Source organism: Entelurus aequoreus, linkage group LG21, assembly GCF_033978785.1.
Source record: "Entelurus aequoreus isolate RoL-2023_Sb linkage group LG21, RoL_Eaeq_v1.1, whole genome shotgun sequence".
Lineage (NCBI taxonomy): Eukaryota > Metazoa > Chordata > Actinopteri > Syngnathiformes > Syngnathidae > Entelurus > Entelurus aequoreus.
This window is the reverse complement of record NC_084751.1, coordinates 38,409,933-38,432,305: the sequence shown is the minus strand read 5'-3', so window position 1 is coordinate 38,432,305 and position 22,373 is coordinate 38,409,933. Positions and strand designations below refer to the sequence as shown.

The 22,373-nt window shown below is 36.5% G+C and overlaps 1 protein-coding gene across 5 annotated transcripts in view; it reads right to left on the bottom strand.

Annotated features, from left to right (window-relative positions):
* Positions 1-6,258: 6,258 nt before the first annotated feature.
* The window catches only part of tcf4 (transcription factor 4), a 355,283-nt gene continuing 339,168 nt past the window's right edge, over positions 6,259-22,373 (bottom strand). For 4 of the 5 annotated variants that reach the window (XM_062031630.1, XM_062031632.1, XM_062031633.1 and 1 more), the window contains 3 exons: positions 21,729-21,807; positions 9,281-9,360; positions 6,259-6,595 (listed from right to left, as the gene is read on the bottom strand). In XM_062031630.1, the coding sequence (XP_061887614.1) occupies positions 6,350-6,595; positions 9,281-9,360; positions 21,729-21,807 (405 nt within the window). In that variant the 3' untranslated portion in view covers positions 6,259-6,349. The remainder of the gene's footprint in view (positions 6,596-9,280; positions 9,361-21,728; positions 21,808-22,373) is intronic. The other variant, XM_062031631.1, reaches the window with a different exon arrangement.

Below are 22,373 nucleotides of genomic sequence, written 5' to 3'. Positions count from 1 at the left end.
CTTGGAAGCGATTCTGGACCAACATCCGCCGCCTCAGGAGAGGGAAGCAGTGCACTGTCAACACCGTGTACAGTGGGGACGGGGTGCTGCTGACGTCGACTGGGGATGTTGTGGATGGATGGCAAGAATACTTCAAAGACCTCCTCAATCCCACCTTCACGTTTTCCAATGAGGAAGCAGTGCCTGGGGAATCCGTGGTGGGCTGTCCTATTTCTGGGGCTGAGGTTGCCGAGGTAGTTAAGAAACTCCTCGTTGGCATGGGCCCCGGGGGTGAATGAGAGCCGCCCGGAGTTCCTTAAAGCTCTGGATGCTGTGGGGCTGTCGTGGTTGACAAGACTCAGCAGCATTGTGTGGACATTGGGGGGGTTACCTCTGGATTGGCAGACTGGGGTGGTGGTTCCTCTATTTAAAAAGGGGAACCGAAGGGTGTGTTCCAATTATCGTGGGATCAAACTCCTAAGCCTACGTCGGATAGTCGAACCTCGGATTCAGGAGGAGCAGTGTGGTTTTTTCCCTGGTCATGGAACTGTGGACCAGCTCTACACTCTCTGCAGGGTCCTTGAGGGTGCATGGGAGTTTGCCCAAACAGTCTACTTGTGTTTGGTGGACTTGGAGAAGGCATTCGACCGTGTCCCTTGGGAAGTCCTGTGGAGAGTGCTCGCAGAGTATGGAGTATCGGACCGCCTGATTGTGGCGATCCGCTCCCTGTATGATCAGAACAACTGATAAGAACATACCTATAAATATTTTTTTGAAGTCTAAAAACTTAAAAATTCTGTTTTGAAGATACTTTTTTTTTCTCTCTACACATTTTTTGCTGTGAAATTCACGATGTAACGTGGTCCTGAGTATTGAATTTTAATATCACTGTTTGTAGTTACTGTTTATTGATCTTATTTTATCTTGCAGGATGATATTAACGACTTATGTCATCATTGAACAAAATAAACAGCAACATTTCTCCAACCCAAGCAAGCTGCATGTGATTCAGTTCCTGTGATTATGTTTCAATCAAGCAGTGAGAGAAAGGAGGTCATCACGGCTACATCCTGTCGTGACAACAATGCAGAAAAATATGCAATGCTGGGTTCTCCAAAACCCCACCTAAAGTCCTGCTCTGATGATCCCACATAGGGATCGGTAATGAGTAAACCAGGTGTTTGGGTGCGACTCTGTCATTTAATGTTGTAATCATTTTAAACTTGAACACACATTTGAAACATGAAGCACATAACAACAACGTGCCCACCAGCTCCGATAACAACTTCGGTGAGAAGAAAACGTGTTGTCTGAGTCATTGACGTAGTACCGTGATGCAGGTGACACACCACCTATCTACCACAGATATTGTTCAAGTCTCAAATGGAATATTTCTGTGTGTATACTTCAATATGTACAGTATACTGTGTAGTACCGTCCCAAATCTATTACTCTTGATGCACTTAACCAAAAATGACAAGCTCGATATTAACCCACTTTTTCTTCCGTGTACTACTTTCTACTGCTACGGGTTTCTCCTTAGTTGCAGTTATTTCAAGTTTGTCCCTTCGCCTTCTGTACAACATGCAAGTACTGCATTTGTCGTGTGACTAAGGGCCTGATCTACTGAGATTTCAAATAACAAGTGCTAAATAGCTTGTGCAAACTATAACATTGTGTGTACTTTTAGTGGTGCAGATCGCCCTATTTAAATGAGGATTGGCCTTTACCATGGAGACACTCATTTACTGCACAGCGCCAACCTGTGGTGTTTTACTGTGTGTGTATATATATCATTTTATATATATATATATTTATATATATATATATATATATATATATATATATATATATATATATATATATATATATATATATATATATATATACATACACACCGTATTTTCCGCACTATAAGGGGCACCTTCAATGAATGGCGTATTTTAAAACTTGGTTCATATATAAGGCGCACCGCATTATAAGGCGCATAGAATAGACGCTACAGTAGAGGCTGGGGTTGCGAGACCTGCTTTGGCTCAATATTGGTCCATATATAAGGCGCACTGTCAGCTTTTGAGAAAATTGGAGGTTTTTAGGTGCGCCTTACAGTGCGGAAAATACGGTATATATATATATACACACACAGGATATATACATATATACAGTATATAGATATATACATATATACAGTATATATATATATATATATATATATATATATATATATATATATATATATATATATATATATATATATATATATATATATATATATATATATATACACAGGATATATACATATATACAGTATATATATATATGTATATATATATATATATATATATATATATATATATATATATATATATATATATATATATATATATATATATATATATACACATATACATACATATATATATATATACATATACATATACATACATATATATATATATATATATATATATATATATATATATATATATATATATATATATATATATATATATATATATATATATATATATATATATATATATATATATATATATATAGGATATATACATATATACAGTATATATACATATATACTAGTGTTGTCCCGATACCAATATTTTGGTACCGGTACCAAAATGTATTACGATACTTTTTGATAGTTTTCTAAATAAAGGGGACTACAAAAAATTGCATTATTGGCTTTATTTTAACAAAAAATCTTAAGGTACATTAAACATATGTTTATTATTGCAAGTTTGTCCTTAAATAAAATAGTGAACATACAAGACAACTTGTCTTTTAGTAGTAAGTAAACAAACAAAGGCTCCTAATTTAGCTGCTGACGTATGCAGTAACATATTGTGTCATTTACCATTCTATTATTTTATCAAAATTATTAAGGACAAGTGGTAGAAAATTAATTATTAAAGGCCTACTGAAACCCACTACTACCGACCACGCAGTCTGATAGTTTATATATCAATGATGAAATCTTAACATTGCAACACATGCCAATACGGCCGGGTTAGATTAGTAAAGTGCAATTTTAAATTTCCCGCAAAATATCCTGCTGAAAACGTCTCGGTATGATGACGTTTGCGCGTGATGTCACGCATTGTAGCGGACATTTTGGGACACCATTGTGGCCAGCTATTAAGTCGTCTGTTTTCATCGCAAAATTCCACAGTATTCTGGACATCTGTGTTGGTGAATCTTTTGCAATTTGTTTAATGAACAATGGAGACAGCAAAGAAGAAAGCTGTAGGTGGGAAGCGGTGTATTAGCGGCCGGCTGCAGCAACACAAACACGTAGCCGGTGTTTCATTGTTTACATTCCCGAAAAATGACAGTCAAGCTTTACCATTGGCCTGTGGAGAACTGGGACAACAGAGACTCTTACCAGGAGGACTTTGAGTTGGATACGCGGTACCGTGAGTACGCAGCTGCGGCTTCCAAACATTTGAGTGCTTGCCCGTACGTGCGTGCCGCTATGTGCATGTCACGTACGTAACTTTGGGGACTTTGGGGAAATATATGTGCTGTATGAACTTTGGGGAGGTGAACGGTACTTTGGGCTGTGGGATTGAGTGTGTTGTGCGGGTGTTTGATTTGTATTGGCGGGTTATATGGACGAGAGGGGGGAGGTGTTTGTTATGTGGGATTAATTTGTGGCATATTAAATATAAGCCTGGTTGTGTTGTGGCTAATAGAGTATATATATGTCTTGTGTTTATTTACTGTTTTAGTCATTCCCAGCTGAATATCAGGTCCCACCCGCCTCTCACAGCATCTTCCCTATCTGAATCGCTTCCACTGCCCTCTAGTTGTTATGCGGGATTAATTTGTGGCATGCCCTCTAGTCCTTCACTCTCACTTTCCTCATCCACGAATCTTTCATCCTCGCTCAAATTAATGGGGAAATCTTCGCTTTCTCTGTCCGAATTGTTCTCGCTGCTGGCAGACATGATTGTAAACAATGTGCAAATGTGAGGAGTTCCACAACCTGTGACGTCACGCTACTTCCGGTACAGGCAAGGCTTTTTTATCAGCGACCAAAAGTTGCGAACTTTATCGTCGATGTTCTCTACTAAATCCTTTCAGCAAAAATATGGCAATATCGCGAAATGATCAAGTATGACACATAGAATGGACCTGCTATCCCCGTTTAAATAAGAAAATCGCATTTTAGTAGGCCTTTAATCTACTTGTTCATTTACTGTTAATATCTGCTTACTTTCTCAATTAACATGTTCTATCAACACTTCTGTTAAAATGTAATAATCACTTATTCTTCTGTTGTTTGGATGCTTTACATTAGTTTTGGATGATACCACAAATTTTGGGTATCAATCTGATACCAAGTAGTTACAGGATCATACATTGGTCATATTCAAAGTCTTCATGTGTCCAGAGACATATTTTTTGAGTTTATAAACATAATGAACATAATAATAATGAACATGTTCAGGCATCTGAAAGTGGTAATGTGTTACATATTTTTCCTCTTTACAAACCCTCCCACATCCCCTTATGTCACACAGCTGTTTCATGCGGACATGAAAAGAACAAAACTCGCTCACGTTTTCTATTCTAAGGCTACTCCGCTCAGACCGAGTTCAAACATGTCATTTTTGCTTCGGTTGAAACACACTCTAGTTTATTACTCTGCTGGTACGACTCGTTTGGACCAGTGTGAAGTCCACTGGGTCTCAGTTGAAAGTGGACTCCAATGCTGAGTGAGGATAGAATAAACACCGACAACACTAACGCCAAAAATACCAAATATGATGTCACAAAATGCGAGCGTAATTAGGCATCAAAAAGAGCTGAGTAAAAATGAGTTAAATATGACACCCCAAGAGTGTAAATACAGTTGTAGAACACACTTGGTTCAAAGAAGTTGCCGATAATGCAAGTATGTAATTTATATCTTCTCGATTACATCATATATAAAAAGTCCTCTGATCGTATGTAATCCGAAAGTTGTTTTCAGTGTGTGAGTATATATATATATATATATATATATATATATATATATATATATATATATATATATATATATATATATATATATATATATATATATACATATATATATATATACAGTATATATGTGTAACAAGCACAGACGCTTCAATAAAATCCCCTGAAGAGCAGGGAAACCTGCGAAACAGGCTTGTAGGGATGCAATAGCCTCCATATATATGTTCATATATATATATACTGTATATATATATATATATATATATACTGTATATATACTGTGTGTGTATATATATATATATATATATATATGTAACAACCACTTATATATATATATATATATACACATATATATATATATGTATAAAAAAATATATATATACATATATATATATATATATATATATATATATATATATATATATATATATATATATATATATATATATATATATATATGTAACAACCACTTATATATATATATATATATACACATATATATAGATGTATAAAAAAAAAATATATACATATATATATATATATATATATATATATATATATATATATATATATTAGGGCTGCAAAAACTAATCGATTAAATCGATTAAAATCGATTATAAAAATAGTTGGCAATTTTTTTTTTTTATAAACCTTTATTTATAAACTGCAACATGTACAAACAGCTGAGAAACAATAATCAAAATAGGTATGGTGCCAGTATGCAGTTTTTTTCCAATGAAATACTGGAAAGGATAGAAATGTAGTTTGTCTCTTTTATCCGATTATTAATCGATTAATCGAAGTAATAATAGACAAATTAATCGATTATCAAATTAATCGTTAGTTGCAGCCCTAATATATATATATATATATACATATATATATATATATACATGTGTGTGTAACAACCACATATATACAGTATGTAACAAGCACAGACGCTTCAATAAAATCCCCTGAAGAGCAGGGAAAACCTGCGAAACAGGCTTGTATACATATATATATATATATATATATATATATATATATATATATATATATATATATATATATATATATATATATATATATATATATATATATATTTATATATATGCTATATATAGATGCCAATTGTGCACACTCAGTGTGGTCATTCAGAAACTAGTTTGTTTCTTCATATGACCTATTTAGTCAAATATTATTAAACTTTTGAAAAAATGCTTGATTCCGGCCATGTCTATATTACTGGAGTGCAGGACTTGGTATTTTAGTCCATTAAAATTTGTGTAATTTTAGTCAACTGTTTTCTTGTCGTCGAATGTAGTCGACTAATACCACGACTAAAACTAAAATCTATTTTTATCAAAGAACTATGACCAAAACTACATTAAAAACCGCTGTCATATTAACGCTGATCCACATATAGACATGCAGGTCCTACCATGAGGGAGTGTCTGTTGCCCGATAGCAGTCCACTTCCGTAGCCACTTCCCAGAGAACCCATGGAGCCGTTGTGCGTATGTGTAGCCCCGATGAGGCCGTGCATGTCACTGTGCCCACTGGTCATGCCAGTTGATGGTCCCACAGCATGGCTTCGTAGTACGTGGATGGCGTCGTCCAAGCGCTCCAGGCGGTCCTCGATGCGACTCTGCTGCAAGTGTCGAAAAGATGAATTTAATACCGTCATTCAATCCCACTTGCTTAATAAATAAACGTCTAAAAACAGCTGAGGACTACTGTTGACTAACTAAAAAAGGCACTTTCAAAAGAATTGTGATAGGTGGAAAAAAAATTGGATAAAACTGCAGATGGAAGTTGTGAGGCCTTCGTATCTGTGATTCAAGAAACTATTTATGAAACTTTTTAAAATAATGCCAAGAAAGCAGGACCATCTCCCCTGGTTAAATAGTACAATATAGCATACATGCTCACCCTTCCGATTTTCCCAGGAGACTCCCGAATTTTTGTGCCCCTCCTGAAAAAAAGAATTTCTCCCGAATTTCTCCCGATTTCCACCCGGACATTAATATTGGGGGCATAAGGCACTGCCTTTAGTGTCTGCTTTTCCTCCATACAAACAGTGTGCCATTCCAGTCAATATATGCGGCTTTTACACATACTCACAAGGTAATGCAAGGCATAGTTGGTCAACAGCCATACAGGTCACACTGAGGGTGACCGTATAAACAAATTTAACACTGTTAAAAATATGCGCCACACTGTGAACCCACACCAAACAATAATGACAAAACACATTTCGGGAGAACATCCGCACCGTAACACAACATAAACACAACAGAACAAATACCCAGAACCCCTTGCAGCACTAACTCTTCCGGGACACTACAATATATACCCCCGCTACCACCAAACCCCGCCCACCCCCTAACCCCGCCCACCTCAACCTCGCCCACCTCAACCCCTCTCCCCCCCATCTCCCGAATTCGGAGGTCTCAAGGTTGGCAAGTATGCAATATAGTCACTAATGAAACAACGAGACTAGGCTCTTAAACAAGCTCTAAGATACAAAACCACATACATCTGACAATGATTCACTTTACTTAAAAACAAAGTAACCAAAGAATTAAGGAAAGTAAAAGCAACATTTGTTTTATTAGTATAATTACCGTATTTTACGGACTATAAGGCGCACTTAAAATCTTTTCATTTTCTAAAAAAATCGACAGTGCGCCTTATAACCCGGTGCGCCTAATGTACGGAATAATTTTGGTTGTGCTTACCGACCTCAAAGCAATTTTATTTGGTACATGGTGTAATGATGTTGTAATGATAAGTGTGACCAGTAGATGGCAGTCACACATACTTAAATCAATAACGGAGCAGCATCTCCTCATCCGTGGCTCACTAGTGCAATAACAACGACGGAAATGTGTCCCGTGAAAAACCGTCCTACCAGAACTCTCTAATAACTAAAGTTCCTTGAGTGAATAATGAAAGTCACTACACCGGTATGTTTTAGCGCTTTCATGGCAAGTTTACTGACAGATATAAGTAAGAACTTTACACTACTTTATATTAGAAATGGCAACAGCGGAGGATGAATGTCCCATAACAAGAAGATAGAGAAAAAGAAGAAGTTTATCGACTACGGTGTTGCCACGGACTACAAAAGCGGACACGCGCAAATATTCAGGACTTATGCAGATCCCAAATACAGATCAGCAGGTACCAGAAGGTCTCTTTTGCATAATATTGCGAAACAAAACGCCAGATAATATGTCTTACCTTATACACACACCATAATAATACTGGTATGTTGAAGCACAGTACACTCCATCAAGCGGTGCGGCTTCATAGCTTACCAAAGTCGTACTAAAACATTTTGATGAATTTTTAAGCGCCGCGTGTAATGTTCTATATTTTCAATGGAACATATAACATTTTTGTGTTGTTTACTTGAGTCATATTGCAGTCTACACGTATCTCGTATGTGTGACTGCCATCTACTTGTCACACTTATCATTTCACCATGTACCAAATAAAATAGCTTCGAGGTCAGTAAGCGCAACCAAACTTATTCCGTACATTAGGCGCACCGGGTTATAAGGCGCACTGTCGATTTTTGAGAAAATTAAAGGATTTTAAGTGCGCCTTATAGTCCGAAAAATACTGTATGCCGATTCTGTTCTTGTATGTAAAATTATGAACGACCTACTGTTGCACAACCTCCTCTCAAAGACTTTGTAAAGAGGATGGCCAACAGGACAACTAGGTCCTTCTCCAGAGGGAACTGTTTTGGTGTCGTTTAGAAAAAGTGTATTTGGGCAACTCCCATTTTTCTATTCAGCATGTCAAACGTGGGACACAATTCCTGTAAACATAAGGGAACTAGAAACATAAGCAGTATTTAATAAGGCTTGAAAAAATTGGCTGCCAGGAAGCCAAACTTGTAATCATAGTCGATAGGCTACTGGTGTAAAATGGAAATATATATTTTCAAATATGTATTTTATAAATTGTTTGATATATTAGTGAAGTATACGGGGTAAATGTGTGTCAGTGAGTGTTGACAGCAGCATCTTCGGCATCTAAATCTTGAAATTTGACATTTTTAACATTATGAATCTGTAGGGTTTTGAATGTTTGTCTTCATTTTAACATCAATTAGGGACAATTAGTGATTGGCTATAATCTCACACATTTACATTTACACTAATATGTATTGTCACATTTAAATAAACTAAATCCCAAATCTGAGCTTTTACTGTTGGAAGGGAAAACGGCAAACATACAAACAAATGTGAAGTCAAGATTGAAAAAAAAAATACACCTCATCTGTATTTTAGATACTTTGCGAAGGTGTGGGTGCGCATACCAGCGAGTGTAGTGGAGCTTCATAGTTTGGTGACGACGGTCCCTGTCCGCCATTCCTGGACCAGGCAGCTGAACTGGCAGCTAGGAGAGAAAGAACAAGGAAGCAATTCATTTGAGGGATGCGGAGACATTTGTGGAAGATGGCCGGACAATGTTGCAAGTATGGAAGCACAAAAATATACAGAGCAAAGAATTCTTAAATGTTGCAGAGAACAATTGAACTGGATGAGACTGAACAGCAGAAAAATACACAGTATATGCAAACCTCATCATTATAGATGTCCGATAATATCGGCCGGACGATAAATGCTTTAAAATGCAATATCGGAAATGATCGGTATCGTTTTATTTTTTTTTATTTTGTTTTTTTAATTATTTTTTTTATTAAATCCACATAAAAAACACAAGATACACTTACAATTAGTGCACCCACCCAAAAAACCTCCCTCCCCCATTTACACTCATTCACACAAAAGGGTTGTTTCTTTCTGTTATTAATATTCTGGTTCCTACATTATATATCAATATATATCAATACAGTCTGCAAGGGATACAGTCCGTAAGCACACATGATTGTGCGTGCTGCTGGTCCACTAATAGTACTAACCTTTAACAGTTAATTTGACTCATTTTCATTAATTACTAGTTTCTATGTAACTGTTTTTATATTGTTTTACTTTCTTTTGTATTCAAGAAAATGTTTTTAATTTATTTATCTTATTTTATTTTTTTTAAAAAGGACCTTATCTTCACCATACCTGGTTGTCCAAATTAGGCATAATAATGTGTTAATTCCACGACTGTATATATCGGTATCGGTTGATATCGGTATCGGTAATTAAGAGTTGGACAATATCGGAATATCGGATATTGGCAAAAAGCCATTATCGGACATCCCTACTCATCATTGATTATTAATCAGTAAATTTTGATCAAAATGTGTAAAAAAGCACAGAATATTTATGACATTCTGTTGATTAAATGTTTGTATAAAGGAGGTGTGTCTTCTTCAAAAGAAATACAGTGGAACCCATTAAGTCTTTCCCGCCTATGTTGACAACTCATCTATGTCGACCAACTCATCAAGTCCTTGTACACCATGTTCTTTTTAATGCTAAAAAAATGTTCGCTTAAGCCACAGGTGTCAAACTCAAGGCCCGGGGGGCCAGATCTGGCCCGCGACATCATTTTATCTGGCCCGCAAACACCTGGAAATGATATGTGTCAATAAAGTATTTAATATTTTTTCACTAAATGTAATAGATTTTTTTCAATTTGAAAGAAAAAATATATGTACTGCTTGAAATTGCATACCTTTTAAACTTTAATAGTATGCATTATTGCAACAAATAGTACAGTACATAATTAAGTAAAGTTAAAGTACCAATGATTGTCACACACACACTAGGTGTGGCGAAATTATTCTCTGTATTTGACCCATCACTCTTGATGCCCGGGAACCATTTTTGGTGATTTAACCCCCAATTCCAACCCTTGATGCTGAGTGCCAAGCAGGGAGGTAATGGGTCCCATTTTTATAGTCTTTGGTATGACTCGGCCGGGGCTTGAACTCTTGACCTACCGATCTCAGGGCGGACACTCTAACCATTAGGCCAGTGGTCCCCAACCGCCAGGCCTTTTTTATTTTATTTTTTTTAATTTCTTGTGCGGCCCGGTACCAATCGGTCCACGGACCGGTACCGGGCCGCACAAGAAATAAAAAAAAGAAAAATACATTTTTATTTATTTTTTATTTTTATTAAATCAACATAAAAAACACAATATATACATTATATAGCAATATAGATCAATACAGTCTGCAGGGATACAGTCCATAAGCACACATGATGATACCGTAATTTCCGGACTATAAGCCGCTACTTTTTCCCCTTGTTCTGGTCCCTGCGGCTTATACAAGGGTGCGGCTTATATACGGCCTGTTCTTCTCCGACACCGACGAAGAGGATTTTGGTGGTTTTAGTACACAGGAGGAAGACGATGACACAATGATTAAAGACTGACTTTCAATATACCGGTAGGCTGGTTTATTTTGATAACGTACAGGCGAGCACTTTGTATTACTTTGCACCGTTGTATTATTTGTACTCTGCATGAATGCTGTTCGCCATGTCAAAGATGTGAAAGTTTGATTGAATGATTGAAAGATTTATTGTTGATAAATGGGACGCTTTGCGTTCCCAAACAGTCATCTCTGTCCCGACAATCCCCTCCGTGGTAGCAGGAACCCCTATATACTACGCTAATTACACATCAAAACCCTGCGGCTTATAGTCGGGTGCGGCTTATATATGGAGCAATCTGTATTTTCCCCTAAATTTAGCTGGTGCGGCTTATAGTCCGGAAATTACGGTATTTCTTTATGACAAAAAAAATAAAATAAATAAATAAACCATACCGGTACTTAAATATCTGCTTAACTTATGATTTTACAGCAGACTACCCACCAATTTAATAAAAATGACAATACATTTTATGGTGTTCTTTGTAAATTACAAAAAAAACTACCATTCTTTTGCATTAAAATTCTGTTGACTGAGCTGCCAGTTTTCGACTGTAAAATCTTGTTTTAACGGTGTGTTACTGTAAATGGAAAGATGGTGCATTTGTTTTTACGGTAGAAAAACTGGCAGCGAAGTTGCCAGAATAAAAAAAGAACTTGTACTGTTTTTCCATTCACAATATGTGTGTGTGTTTTGTCTCGTCTTGTCTCATAGTAACAGTGGCACCGCAGACTGTGGATGCTTTTAAAAAGGCTTAAAAACCCTTCTTTTTAAAAAAGCCTTTTTTTTTTTTAGATATATGCATACTAGTTTTAGCTATTTGGCTGTTCTAGTTTTTATTTTTATTTATCTTTTTATTTTTTTAATACACTGTAGCACTTTGAGATTGTTTACTCAATGCAAAGTGCTTTTTTTTTAACAAATAAAATCTATTATTATTGTTATTATTATTACGATTGTATTGTTAGTGTACAGGAGTTTTTCTTGTTTTTGTTTGTATAGCATTGTTCTTGTATTATATTATTTATGTTAACTGTGGAATGAGTGAGAGGGGTTGGGATATAACAAGCATCTGCTTCATCCAACCCCTTTTCAAGCCTTGCATAAATGTCTCTGCCAAAATGTAAAAAAAAAATAAAAAAATGTGTGTTGTTCTGTGCAGGTTTGAAATAAATACTTCAATTCAATATAATATTGTAAAAACCAATGTAAATTTAACAGTAAAAAGTATGGCAACTAAGCTGCCAGCTTTTTCTCTATTTACCGTAAAATGTTGTAAAAAACAAAAAAAAACCACTATATTTTACAGTAACATTTTGTAAGTAAAGTTTTTACTGTAAATTCAACAGTCTACTTAAATGGTAAATGGGTTATACTTGTATAGCGCTTTTCTACCCTTTTAAGGTACTCAAAGCGCTTTGACACTATTTCCACATTCACACACTGATGGCGGGAGCTGCCATGCAAGGCGCTAACCAGGGCCCATCAGGAGCAAGGGTGAAGTGTCTTGCTCAAGGACACAACGGACGTGACTAGGATGGTAGAAGGTGGGGATTGAACCAGGAACCCTCAGGTTGCTGGCACAGCCACCCTCCCAACCGCGCCACGCCGTCCCCTTACTACTTAAAACAATTTATATAATGAATAATGAAATCCAGAGGCAAATTCATACATTATTCACTGTTACAAGCGGGCCCTCTGCACTGCAAAAAGTCAGTGTTTAAAAATAAGGGAAAAAAATACAAAAATGAGGGGTATTTTATTTGAACTAAGCAAAATTATCTGCCAATAGAACAAGAAAATTTGGCTTGTCAAGACTTTCCAAAACAAGTAAAATTAGCTAACCTCAATGAACCCAAAAATACCTTAAAATAAGTATATTCTCACTAATAACAAGTGCACTTTTCTTGGTAGAAAAAAAAAAAGAGACCTTTTTTCTCAATATGTTGAAAAATGTTCTTAAATTAATATATGCGCTCGGCATTACATTTCTTGAAACCAGCAAACTTAAACTAAAAACTAATTTATTGTTCTTAATGGAAAGGCAACAAGGCAACCGCTTCTTACTCTCGGGGTCTACTAGCCGCTCAGGCAAATCATATGGTCTAAAAATGCATTTTTCCATCGATAACATGACATTATCGCGCCAAGTGCATGCTCTTTCAGTCAATTAGTGTGCGAGGAGTATATATATATATATATATATATATATATATATATATTTATATATATATATATATATATATATATATATATATATATATATATGTATATATATGTGTGTGGGAAAAAAATCACAAGACTATTTCATCTCTACAGGCCTGTTTCATGAGGGTTTCCTCAATCATCAGGAGATTTTCCTGATGATTGAGGAAACCCTCATGAAACAGGCCTGTAGAGATTAAATAGTCTTGTGATTTTTTTCCCACACATACATATTACGCTCTACCACGGTATAGAGCACTATTTTTTTTTGGGATAATCTAATTAAGACATATATATATATATATATATATATATATATATATATATATATATATATATATATATATATATATATATATATATATATATATATATATATATATATATATATATATATATATATATATATATATATATATATATATGCAATGTTTACAGCCCGGCCACCAGCCAAATTTGTTTTTATTGTAATTTTGAAGAATTTATCTGAATGCGCATGAACTATTTCTGTTCAAAATAGTTTGAAATGTCAAATGTTAAGTGTTTAAATAGTCCGTTTACCGTACTGTGCCAACTGTACTACTATATGAGTACGTATTTTCTCTTGTTTCATTGAAAATAAAACCGCAAAGTCCATTTGGCTGTCATCTGTTTTAATTATGAGACACAATTGTGTCAAAAGTCAGGATTTTTTTGTTCATGCTTGAAATAAGAAATGATTACTTTAAAAAAGTAGTTTTATACTTGTGAGTGTTGATGACACAGCTTTGCAACAGTTGATATTTTAGTTTCAAGCATGTTTTACTCAATATAGGTCATCAAATCTCAGCAACAAGCTGTAATATCTTACTGAGATCATTTAGGACCAAAACCCTTAAAACAAGTAAAACACTCTAACATAAAATCTGCTTAGTGAGAAAAATTATCTTATCAGACAGAAAATAAGCAAATATCACCCTTATTTGAGATATTTAATCTTACTTAGATTTCAGTTTTTGCAGTGTGATGGCAGCCATAACTGTCATGTGGCCCTCAATGAAAACCAGTTTGACATCCGTGGCTTAAGCCAACATCGAAATTCATGGTTGACTGCGTTTATCGACATAACATTTGCAACTCCATGGAGTCATTTCTACGAAAAGTCATTTTGGCGCAATATTGCCTAAATTATCTGATAAAGAAAACAAAAGAAAAACTTTAAAACAATCAATCATGGTGGTGCTCCACCTCTGCCCCGAACTCCAGTGCAGATTGTTGATGACAAGTCGTACAAAGAAGACAAAAAAAAGGCTTGTGTCAAAGCAACAGACAAAACATCTTTACACTCAAAGGGTCTCTCATGAGGTCCACTTGTCACGCTTGGACATAAAAGACAAATCCACTCATATTTCCCAACAGAAATGCAAATATCAGATTTGCGTCTTTGAAAAGAGCACAAGTGGCTGATTAGCATCGGTCCTCGGCTAGACAAACAAGCTTTGTGGTCTCCAGTCGGCTTCTTGTGTAAGTGTGTGTTTTGCTCTGAAGGGTTGTGTCTAAATTGACAGGTCTCATTAGCTAGTAGAGCAAGGCCAGAGTCATTTGTTGGATTTACATGAGCATGAGCCTTTTGAGAGATGACACGCTTCAAGAGCATCTCATAAGAGAGCATTATTCTTTGATTCCAGCGGCTCAATAATTCATTTGAAGGGACCACTCCAATTACCGTATTGACCTTAATATAAGACAGCCCTGGATATCCTGCAGAGAACCAGCGTGCTCTGCAATGGACATTTGATTTTGGTCTTAGAACAAACCCCGTTTCCATATGAGTTGGGAAATTGTGTTAGATGTAAATATAAACGGAATACAATGATTTGCAAATCATTGTATTCCGTTTATATTTACATCTAACACAATTGCCCAACTCATATTTGCCTGTTCTAGTTTTTATTTTTATTTATCTTTTTATTTTTTACTTTATTTTTTTAATACACTGTAGCACTTTGAGGTTGTTTACTCAATGTAAAGTGTTTTTTTTATACAAATAAAATCTATTATTATTATTATTATTATTACTATTGTATTGTTAGTGTACAGGAGTTTTTCTTGTTTTTGTTTGTATAGCATTGTTCTTGTGACGATCGGTCACTTCATTTCTGTTTGTCTCCTTGGTTTTTGTATTACTTCCGGTCAGTGCTCTTATTTTGTTAAATTTCCTGTTCCGCGGAGCACTGTTTTCTCTTCACCTGCCGTTGATTGGCAGCCGGTCCACACCTGCTGCCAATCAGCATATGTCTATTTATGTTTTCTCTCGAGCACTCCTCAGTGCTCGATGATAGACTTCTATGTTTGGAACAATTCTGCAAGACTGCTTTATTTTCTGTTTATATTAATTAAAATCATCTTACCTGCACATCATCCTCCTGGTTCTTGCATCTTGGGGACACACAAACTGCAGCCATGCGAGTTCCTCACAGTTCTTGTATTATATTGTTTATGTTAACTGTGGAATGAGTGAGAGATGTAAATATAAACGGAATACAATGATTTGCAAATCATTGTATTCCGTTTATATTTACATCTAACACAATTTCCCAACTCATATAGAAACAGGGTTTGTATTTCATTTGTCTCAGTTACATATTTTGGCGGGAAAATGACCATGTCATGCAAAACACAAAAGTCCAATGCAGACAACGGTGGTTCTCCGAAATATATAAATTTTTAGAGTGGGGGGAAAAAATTGAATAGAATAGAATTTTTAAAATCAATGAAATTGTCATAATCTCTCATTACGGTTATACACACACCATAATAATACTGGTATGTTGAAGCACAGTACAATCCATCAAGCGGTCCGGCTTCATAGCTTACCAAAGTCGTACTAAAACATTTTGATAGTGTAATGTTGTATATTTTCAATGGAACATATAGAATTTTGGTGTTGTTTACTTGAGTTATAATGCAGTCTACACATATCTCTTATGTGTGACTGCCATCTACTGGTCACACTTATCATTTTACCATGTACCAAATAAAATTGCTTCGAGGTCGGTAAGCACAACCAAAATTATTCCGTACATTAGGCGCACCGGGTTATAAGGCGCACTGTCAATTTTTTTTAGAAAATGAAAAGATTTTAAGTGTGCCTTATTGTCCGTAAAATACGGTACTGTGTTTTTCGGACTATAAGTCGCAGTTTTCTTCATAGTTTGGCCGGGGGTGCGACTTATACTCAGGAGCGACTTATGTGTGAAATTATTAACACATTAGCGTAAAATATCAAATAATATTATTTGGCTCATTCACGTAAGAGACTAGACGTATAAGATTTCATGGAATTTAGCGATTAGGAGTGACAGATTGTTTGGTAAACGTATAGCATGTTCTATATGTTATAGTTATTTGAATGACTCTTACCATAATATGTTACGTTAACATACCAGGCACGTTCTCAGTTGGTTATTTATGCCTCATATAACGTACACTTATTCAGCCTGTTGTTCACTATTCTTTATTTATTTTAAATTGCCTTGGTGTTGGGTTTTATCAAATACATTTCCCCCCAAAATGCGACTTATACTCCAGTGCGACTTATATATGTTTTTTTCCTTCTTTATTATGCATTTTCGACTGGTGCGACTTATACTCCGGAGCAACTTATACTCTGAAAAAAACGGTAATTATATTAATTTAAAAAATGCTGCTTTTGCTTCCTTAATTGTTTGGTTACTTTGTTTCTAAGTAAAGTAAATAATTGTCAGATGTATGTGGTTTTGTATCTTACAGCTTGTTTGAGAGCCTAGTCTCTGGTGACTATATTGTACTATTTAACAAGGGGAGATGGCCCTGTTTTCTCTGCTTTGTTGTCAAATGTTTCATAAATTGTTTGTGTGACTGCCATCTACTGGTCACACTTACCATTTTACCATGTACCAAAATAAAATAGCTTTGAGGTCGACGTTTGGGAACTGAGGAGACCAATTTTTGAAGCTTTTCAGGTGGAATTATTTCCCATTCTTGCTTAATGTACAGCTTAAGTTGTTCAACAGTCCGGGGGTCTCCGTTGTGGTATTTTAGGCTTCATATTGCACCACACATTTTCAATGGGAGACAGGTCTGGACTACAGGCAGGCCAGTCTAGTACCCGCACTCTTTTACTATGAAGCCACGCTGTTGTAACACGTGGCTTGGCATCGTCTTTCTGAAATAAGCAGGGGCGTCCATGATAACGTTGCTTGGATGGCGACATATGTTGCTCCAAAACCTGTATGTACCTTCACAGATGTGTAAGTTACCCATGCCTTGGGCACTAATACACCCCCATACCATCACAGATGCTGGCTTTTGAACATTGCGCCTATAACAATCCGGATGGTTCTTTTCCTCTTTGTTCCGGAGGACACGACATCCACAGTTTCCAAAAACAATTTGAAATGTTTGAAATAAACGTTAAGTATCTTGTCTTTGCAGTCTATTCAATTGAATATAGGTTGAAAAGGATTTGCAAATCATTGTATTCTGTTTTTATTTACGATTTACACAACATGCCAACTTCACTGGTTTTGGAGTTGGCACCAGCAATTTGCATATAATCACCAAATCATCAAAAATAGAAAAGTAAAATAAGCGGAGATAACAAACAGGGATTTAAAGTTGTACAATATTTTAGAGAGCTTAATGACACAATAAATTATTTTTGGTAACACTTTAGTATGGGGAACATATTCTAAGTAACAAAGACTTAATTTAGAGTTTTTTGGACACTAGGGGAACATATAAGGGTTTGGGTTAGGATTACTAATAAGCAATAATTCTGAGGTTATTGAGTAAAAACTCTTAGTTAATGGCTTACTGGTTGTATAATAAGGCCATGCAGAATAAGGCATTAATAAGTACTTAATATCGACTAATTAAGAGCCAATATGTTACTAATTTGCATGTTAATAAGCAACTACTTAATGATGAATATGTTCCCCATACTAAAGTGCTACCTCATTTTCTTAATATTCTATAGAATTCACATAAACCTATGGCGCCCTTTTGCACTTCCTTGTGAAAAAAGTCCTGATCCAAAACTGTCCTTAGCTCATTATCCCACGAGCCTTGGTTTCGTGTTCTTTCCCTTCGCCTTTATTCGGATGACATGTAAATTCTGACATGCATATTAATGAACAATCACCTGGGTACATTCATGCGCAAATAGAAATAAATGTATTAAACACAAGGGTAAACTATTCTCACTCCAACACTGTGCGACATCCTCGCAGCATTATTAGCCTTGGATATCAATTTGCATGTAATTTGCGCTAATAGCTTTCAATTGTAATTTGTAAAAAAAAGTAGTGCGACTCTGACACGATCATAAACACCAATTATGGTTTAGCGAGCAGGATCGCAAACAGCTATAATAGCGACGAGGGACAGAAGGAGGGAGAAAGTCGGGAGAGCCTGTAGGTTTGTGGAACAATTTGTGGAAGTGGCGCTCGTAATTAAAGCTATCTGTCACCGGGCTCGGCGGAGGACTATCGCAGCGACAATTAGAGACAAATTCAACACAACTATTATTAGGAGTCATTTTTCACTCTGAAGAGGTTGATAGGGGAAAGGACGAGAGCAGGTGAGATAATTGAATTGGATCGCTTTTATTTGATGCCCATCTATTGTGTCTAATAGGACAAGATAACGATGTGGAACAAGTCAATCACAGCCAATAATAGTAAACCAAAAAGATACAGGCTGAAATAGTCAGAGAACAACGCTTGTTTCTCCCGTGTTGGTGTTGGGATTTTGGTGTTTTGTACACTGCAAAAACTGAAATCTAAGTAAGATTAAAGGCCTACTGAAATTATTATTTTTTATTTAAACATGGATAGCAGATCCATTCTGTGTGTCGTACTTGATCATTTCGCGATATTGCCATATTTTTGCTGAAAGGATTTAGTAGAGAACATCGACGATAAAGTTCGCAACTTTTGGTCGCTGATAAAAAAAAGCCGTGCCTGTACCGGAAGTAGCGTGACGTCACAGGTTGAAAGGCTCCTCATAATTCCCCATTGTTTACACCAGCAGCGAGAGGGATTCGGACCGAGAAAGCGACGATTACCCCATTAATTTGAGCGAGGATGAAAGATTCGTGGATGAGGTACGTGAGAGTGAAGGACTAGTGTGCAGTGCAGGACGTAACTTAGGTACAAGGGTTCATTGGATTCCACACTCTCTCCTTTTTCTATTGTGGATCACGGATTTGTATTTTAAACCACCTCGGATACTATATCCTCTTGAAAATGAGAGTCGAGAACACGAAATGGACATTCACAGTGACTTTTATCTCCACGACAATACGTCGGCGAAACACTTTAGCTACGGAGCTAACGTGATAGCATCGGGCTTAACTGCAGATAGAAACAAAATAAATAAACCCCTGACTGGAAGGATAGACAGAAGATCAACAATACTATTAAACCCTGGACCTGTAACTACACGATTAATGCTTTCCAGCCTGGCGAAGCTTAACAATGCTGTTACTAACGACGCCATTGAAGCTAACTTCAACTTAACTACGGGACCTCACTGAGCTATGCTAAAAACATTAGCTATCCAGCTACGCCAGCCAGCCCTCATCTGCTCATCAACACCCGTGCTCACCAGCGTTCCAGCGATCGACGAAGCAACGAAGGACTTCACCCGATCACTGATGCAGTCGGCGGCCCGGAGATGGAGGAAGTCAAGGTGAGGTCGGCGGCTAGCGTCGGATAGCGCGTCTGCTATCCATCTCAAAGTCCTCCTGGTTGTGTTGCTGCAGCCAGCCGCTAATACACCGATCCCACCTACAGCTTTCTTCTTTGCAGTCTTCATTGTTCATTAAACAAATTGCAAAAGATTCACCAACACAGATGTCCAGAATACTGTGGAATTTTGCGATGAAAACTGAGTTTTTTGTATTGGATCCAATGGGGTCCGAATACTTCCGTTTCAACGATTGACGTCACACGCAAACGTCATCATACATAGACGTTTTCAACCGGAAGTTTCGCAGGAAATTTAAAATTGCACTTTATAAGTTAACCCGGCCGTATTGGCATGTGTTGCAATGTTAAGATTTCATCATTGATATATAAACTATCAGACTGCGTGGTCGGTAGTAATGGCTTTCAGTAGGCCTTTAAATATCTCAAATAAGGGTGATATTTGCTTATTTTCTGTCTGATAAGATAATTCTTCTCACCAAGCAGATTTTATGTTAGAGTCTTTTACTTGTTTTAAGTGTTTTGGTCCTAAATGATCTCAGTAAGATATTACAGCTTGTTGCTGAGATGTGATGACCTATATTGAGTAAAACATGCTTGAAACTAGAATATTAACTGTTGCAAAGCTGTGTCATCAACACTCACAAGTATAAAACTGCTTTCTTAAAGTAATTATTTCTTATTTCAAGCATGAAAAAAAAAATCATGATTTTGACACAATTGTGTCTCATAATTAAAACAGATGACAGCCAAATTGACGTTGCTGTTTTATTTTCAATGAAACAAGAGAAAATACGTACTCATATAGTAGTACAGTTGGCACAGTACAGTAAACTGACAGTTAATATTTAAACATTTAACATTTCAAACAATTTTGAACAGAAATACTTCATGCACATTCAGATAAATTCTTCCAAATTACAATAAAAAAAAATTTGGGCCGGGGGTTGGGCTGTAAAAATGCGCACTAATTGACTGAAAGAGTACGCACTTGACGCGATGATGTCATGTTATCGATGGGAAAATGCATTTTTAGACCATATGATTTGCCTGAGCGGCTAGGAAGCCCCGAGAGTAACAAGCAGTTGCCTTGTTGCCTTTCCATTAAGAACAATAAACTAGTTTTTAGTATAAGGTTGCTGGTTTCAAGAAAAGTAATCATTATGTCAAGATAATGGCACTAGCATTGACTTAGTTTAAGAATATTTTTCAACATATTGAGCAAAAAGGTCTCTTTTTTTTTTCTACCAAGAAAAGTGCACTTGTTATTAGTGAGAATATACTTATTTTAAAAAGGTATTTTTGGGTTCATTGAGGTTAGCAAATTTGACTTGTTTTGGAAAGTCTTGACAAGCCAAATGTTCTTGTTCTATTGGCAGATGATTTTGCTTAGTTCAAATAAAATACCCCTAATTTTTTTATTTTTTTCCCTTGTTTTTGAACACTGACTTTTTACAGTGCGGCAGCTGGACGGTGGATGTGGTGTGTCTACCTGTAAGTGTGGGCGGGGAACCGACCGGGGTCGAAGGATTGGACGAGTAGCTGTTGTTTGTGTGGTCTGGGGAGTAGATCTGGAGGGGGAAAAGAACAATACACATGGAGTCAAGTAGCTGTAAGCTGGAATGATTTCAAATACAATGCACTGGAAAAAAAATATACAAAAGAAAGAAGAATGTGGTGGGTAAAGAATACCGTATTTTTCGGACTATAAGGCGCACTAAAAATCCTTTCATTTTCTCAAAAATCGACAGTGCGCCTTAAAACCTGGTGGGCCTAATATCAATCAATCAATGTTTATTTATATAGCCCTAAATCACAAGTGTCTCAAAGGGCTGCACAAGCCACAACGACATCCTCGGTACAGAGCCCACATAAGGGCAAGGAAAAACTCACCCCAGTGGGATGTCAATGTGAATAACTATGAGAAACCTTGGAGAGGACCGCAGATGTGGGTGACCCCCCACCCCCCTCTAGGGGGGACCGGATGCAATGGACGTCGAGTGGGTCTAGCATAATATTGGGAAAGTCCAGTCCATAGTGGATCTAACATAATAGATAATAGTGAGAGTCCAGTCCATAGTGGGGCCAGCAGGAGACCATCCCGAGCGGAGACGGATCAGCAGCGCAGAGATGTCCC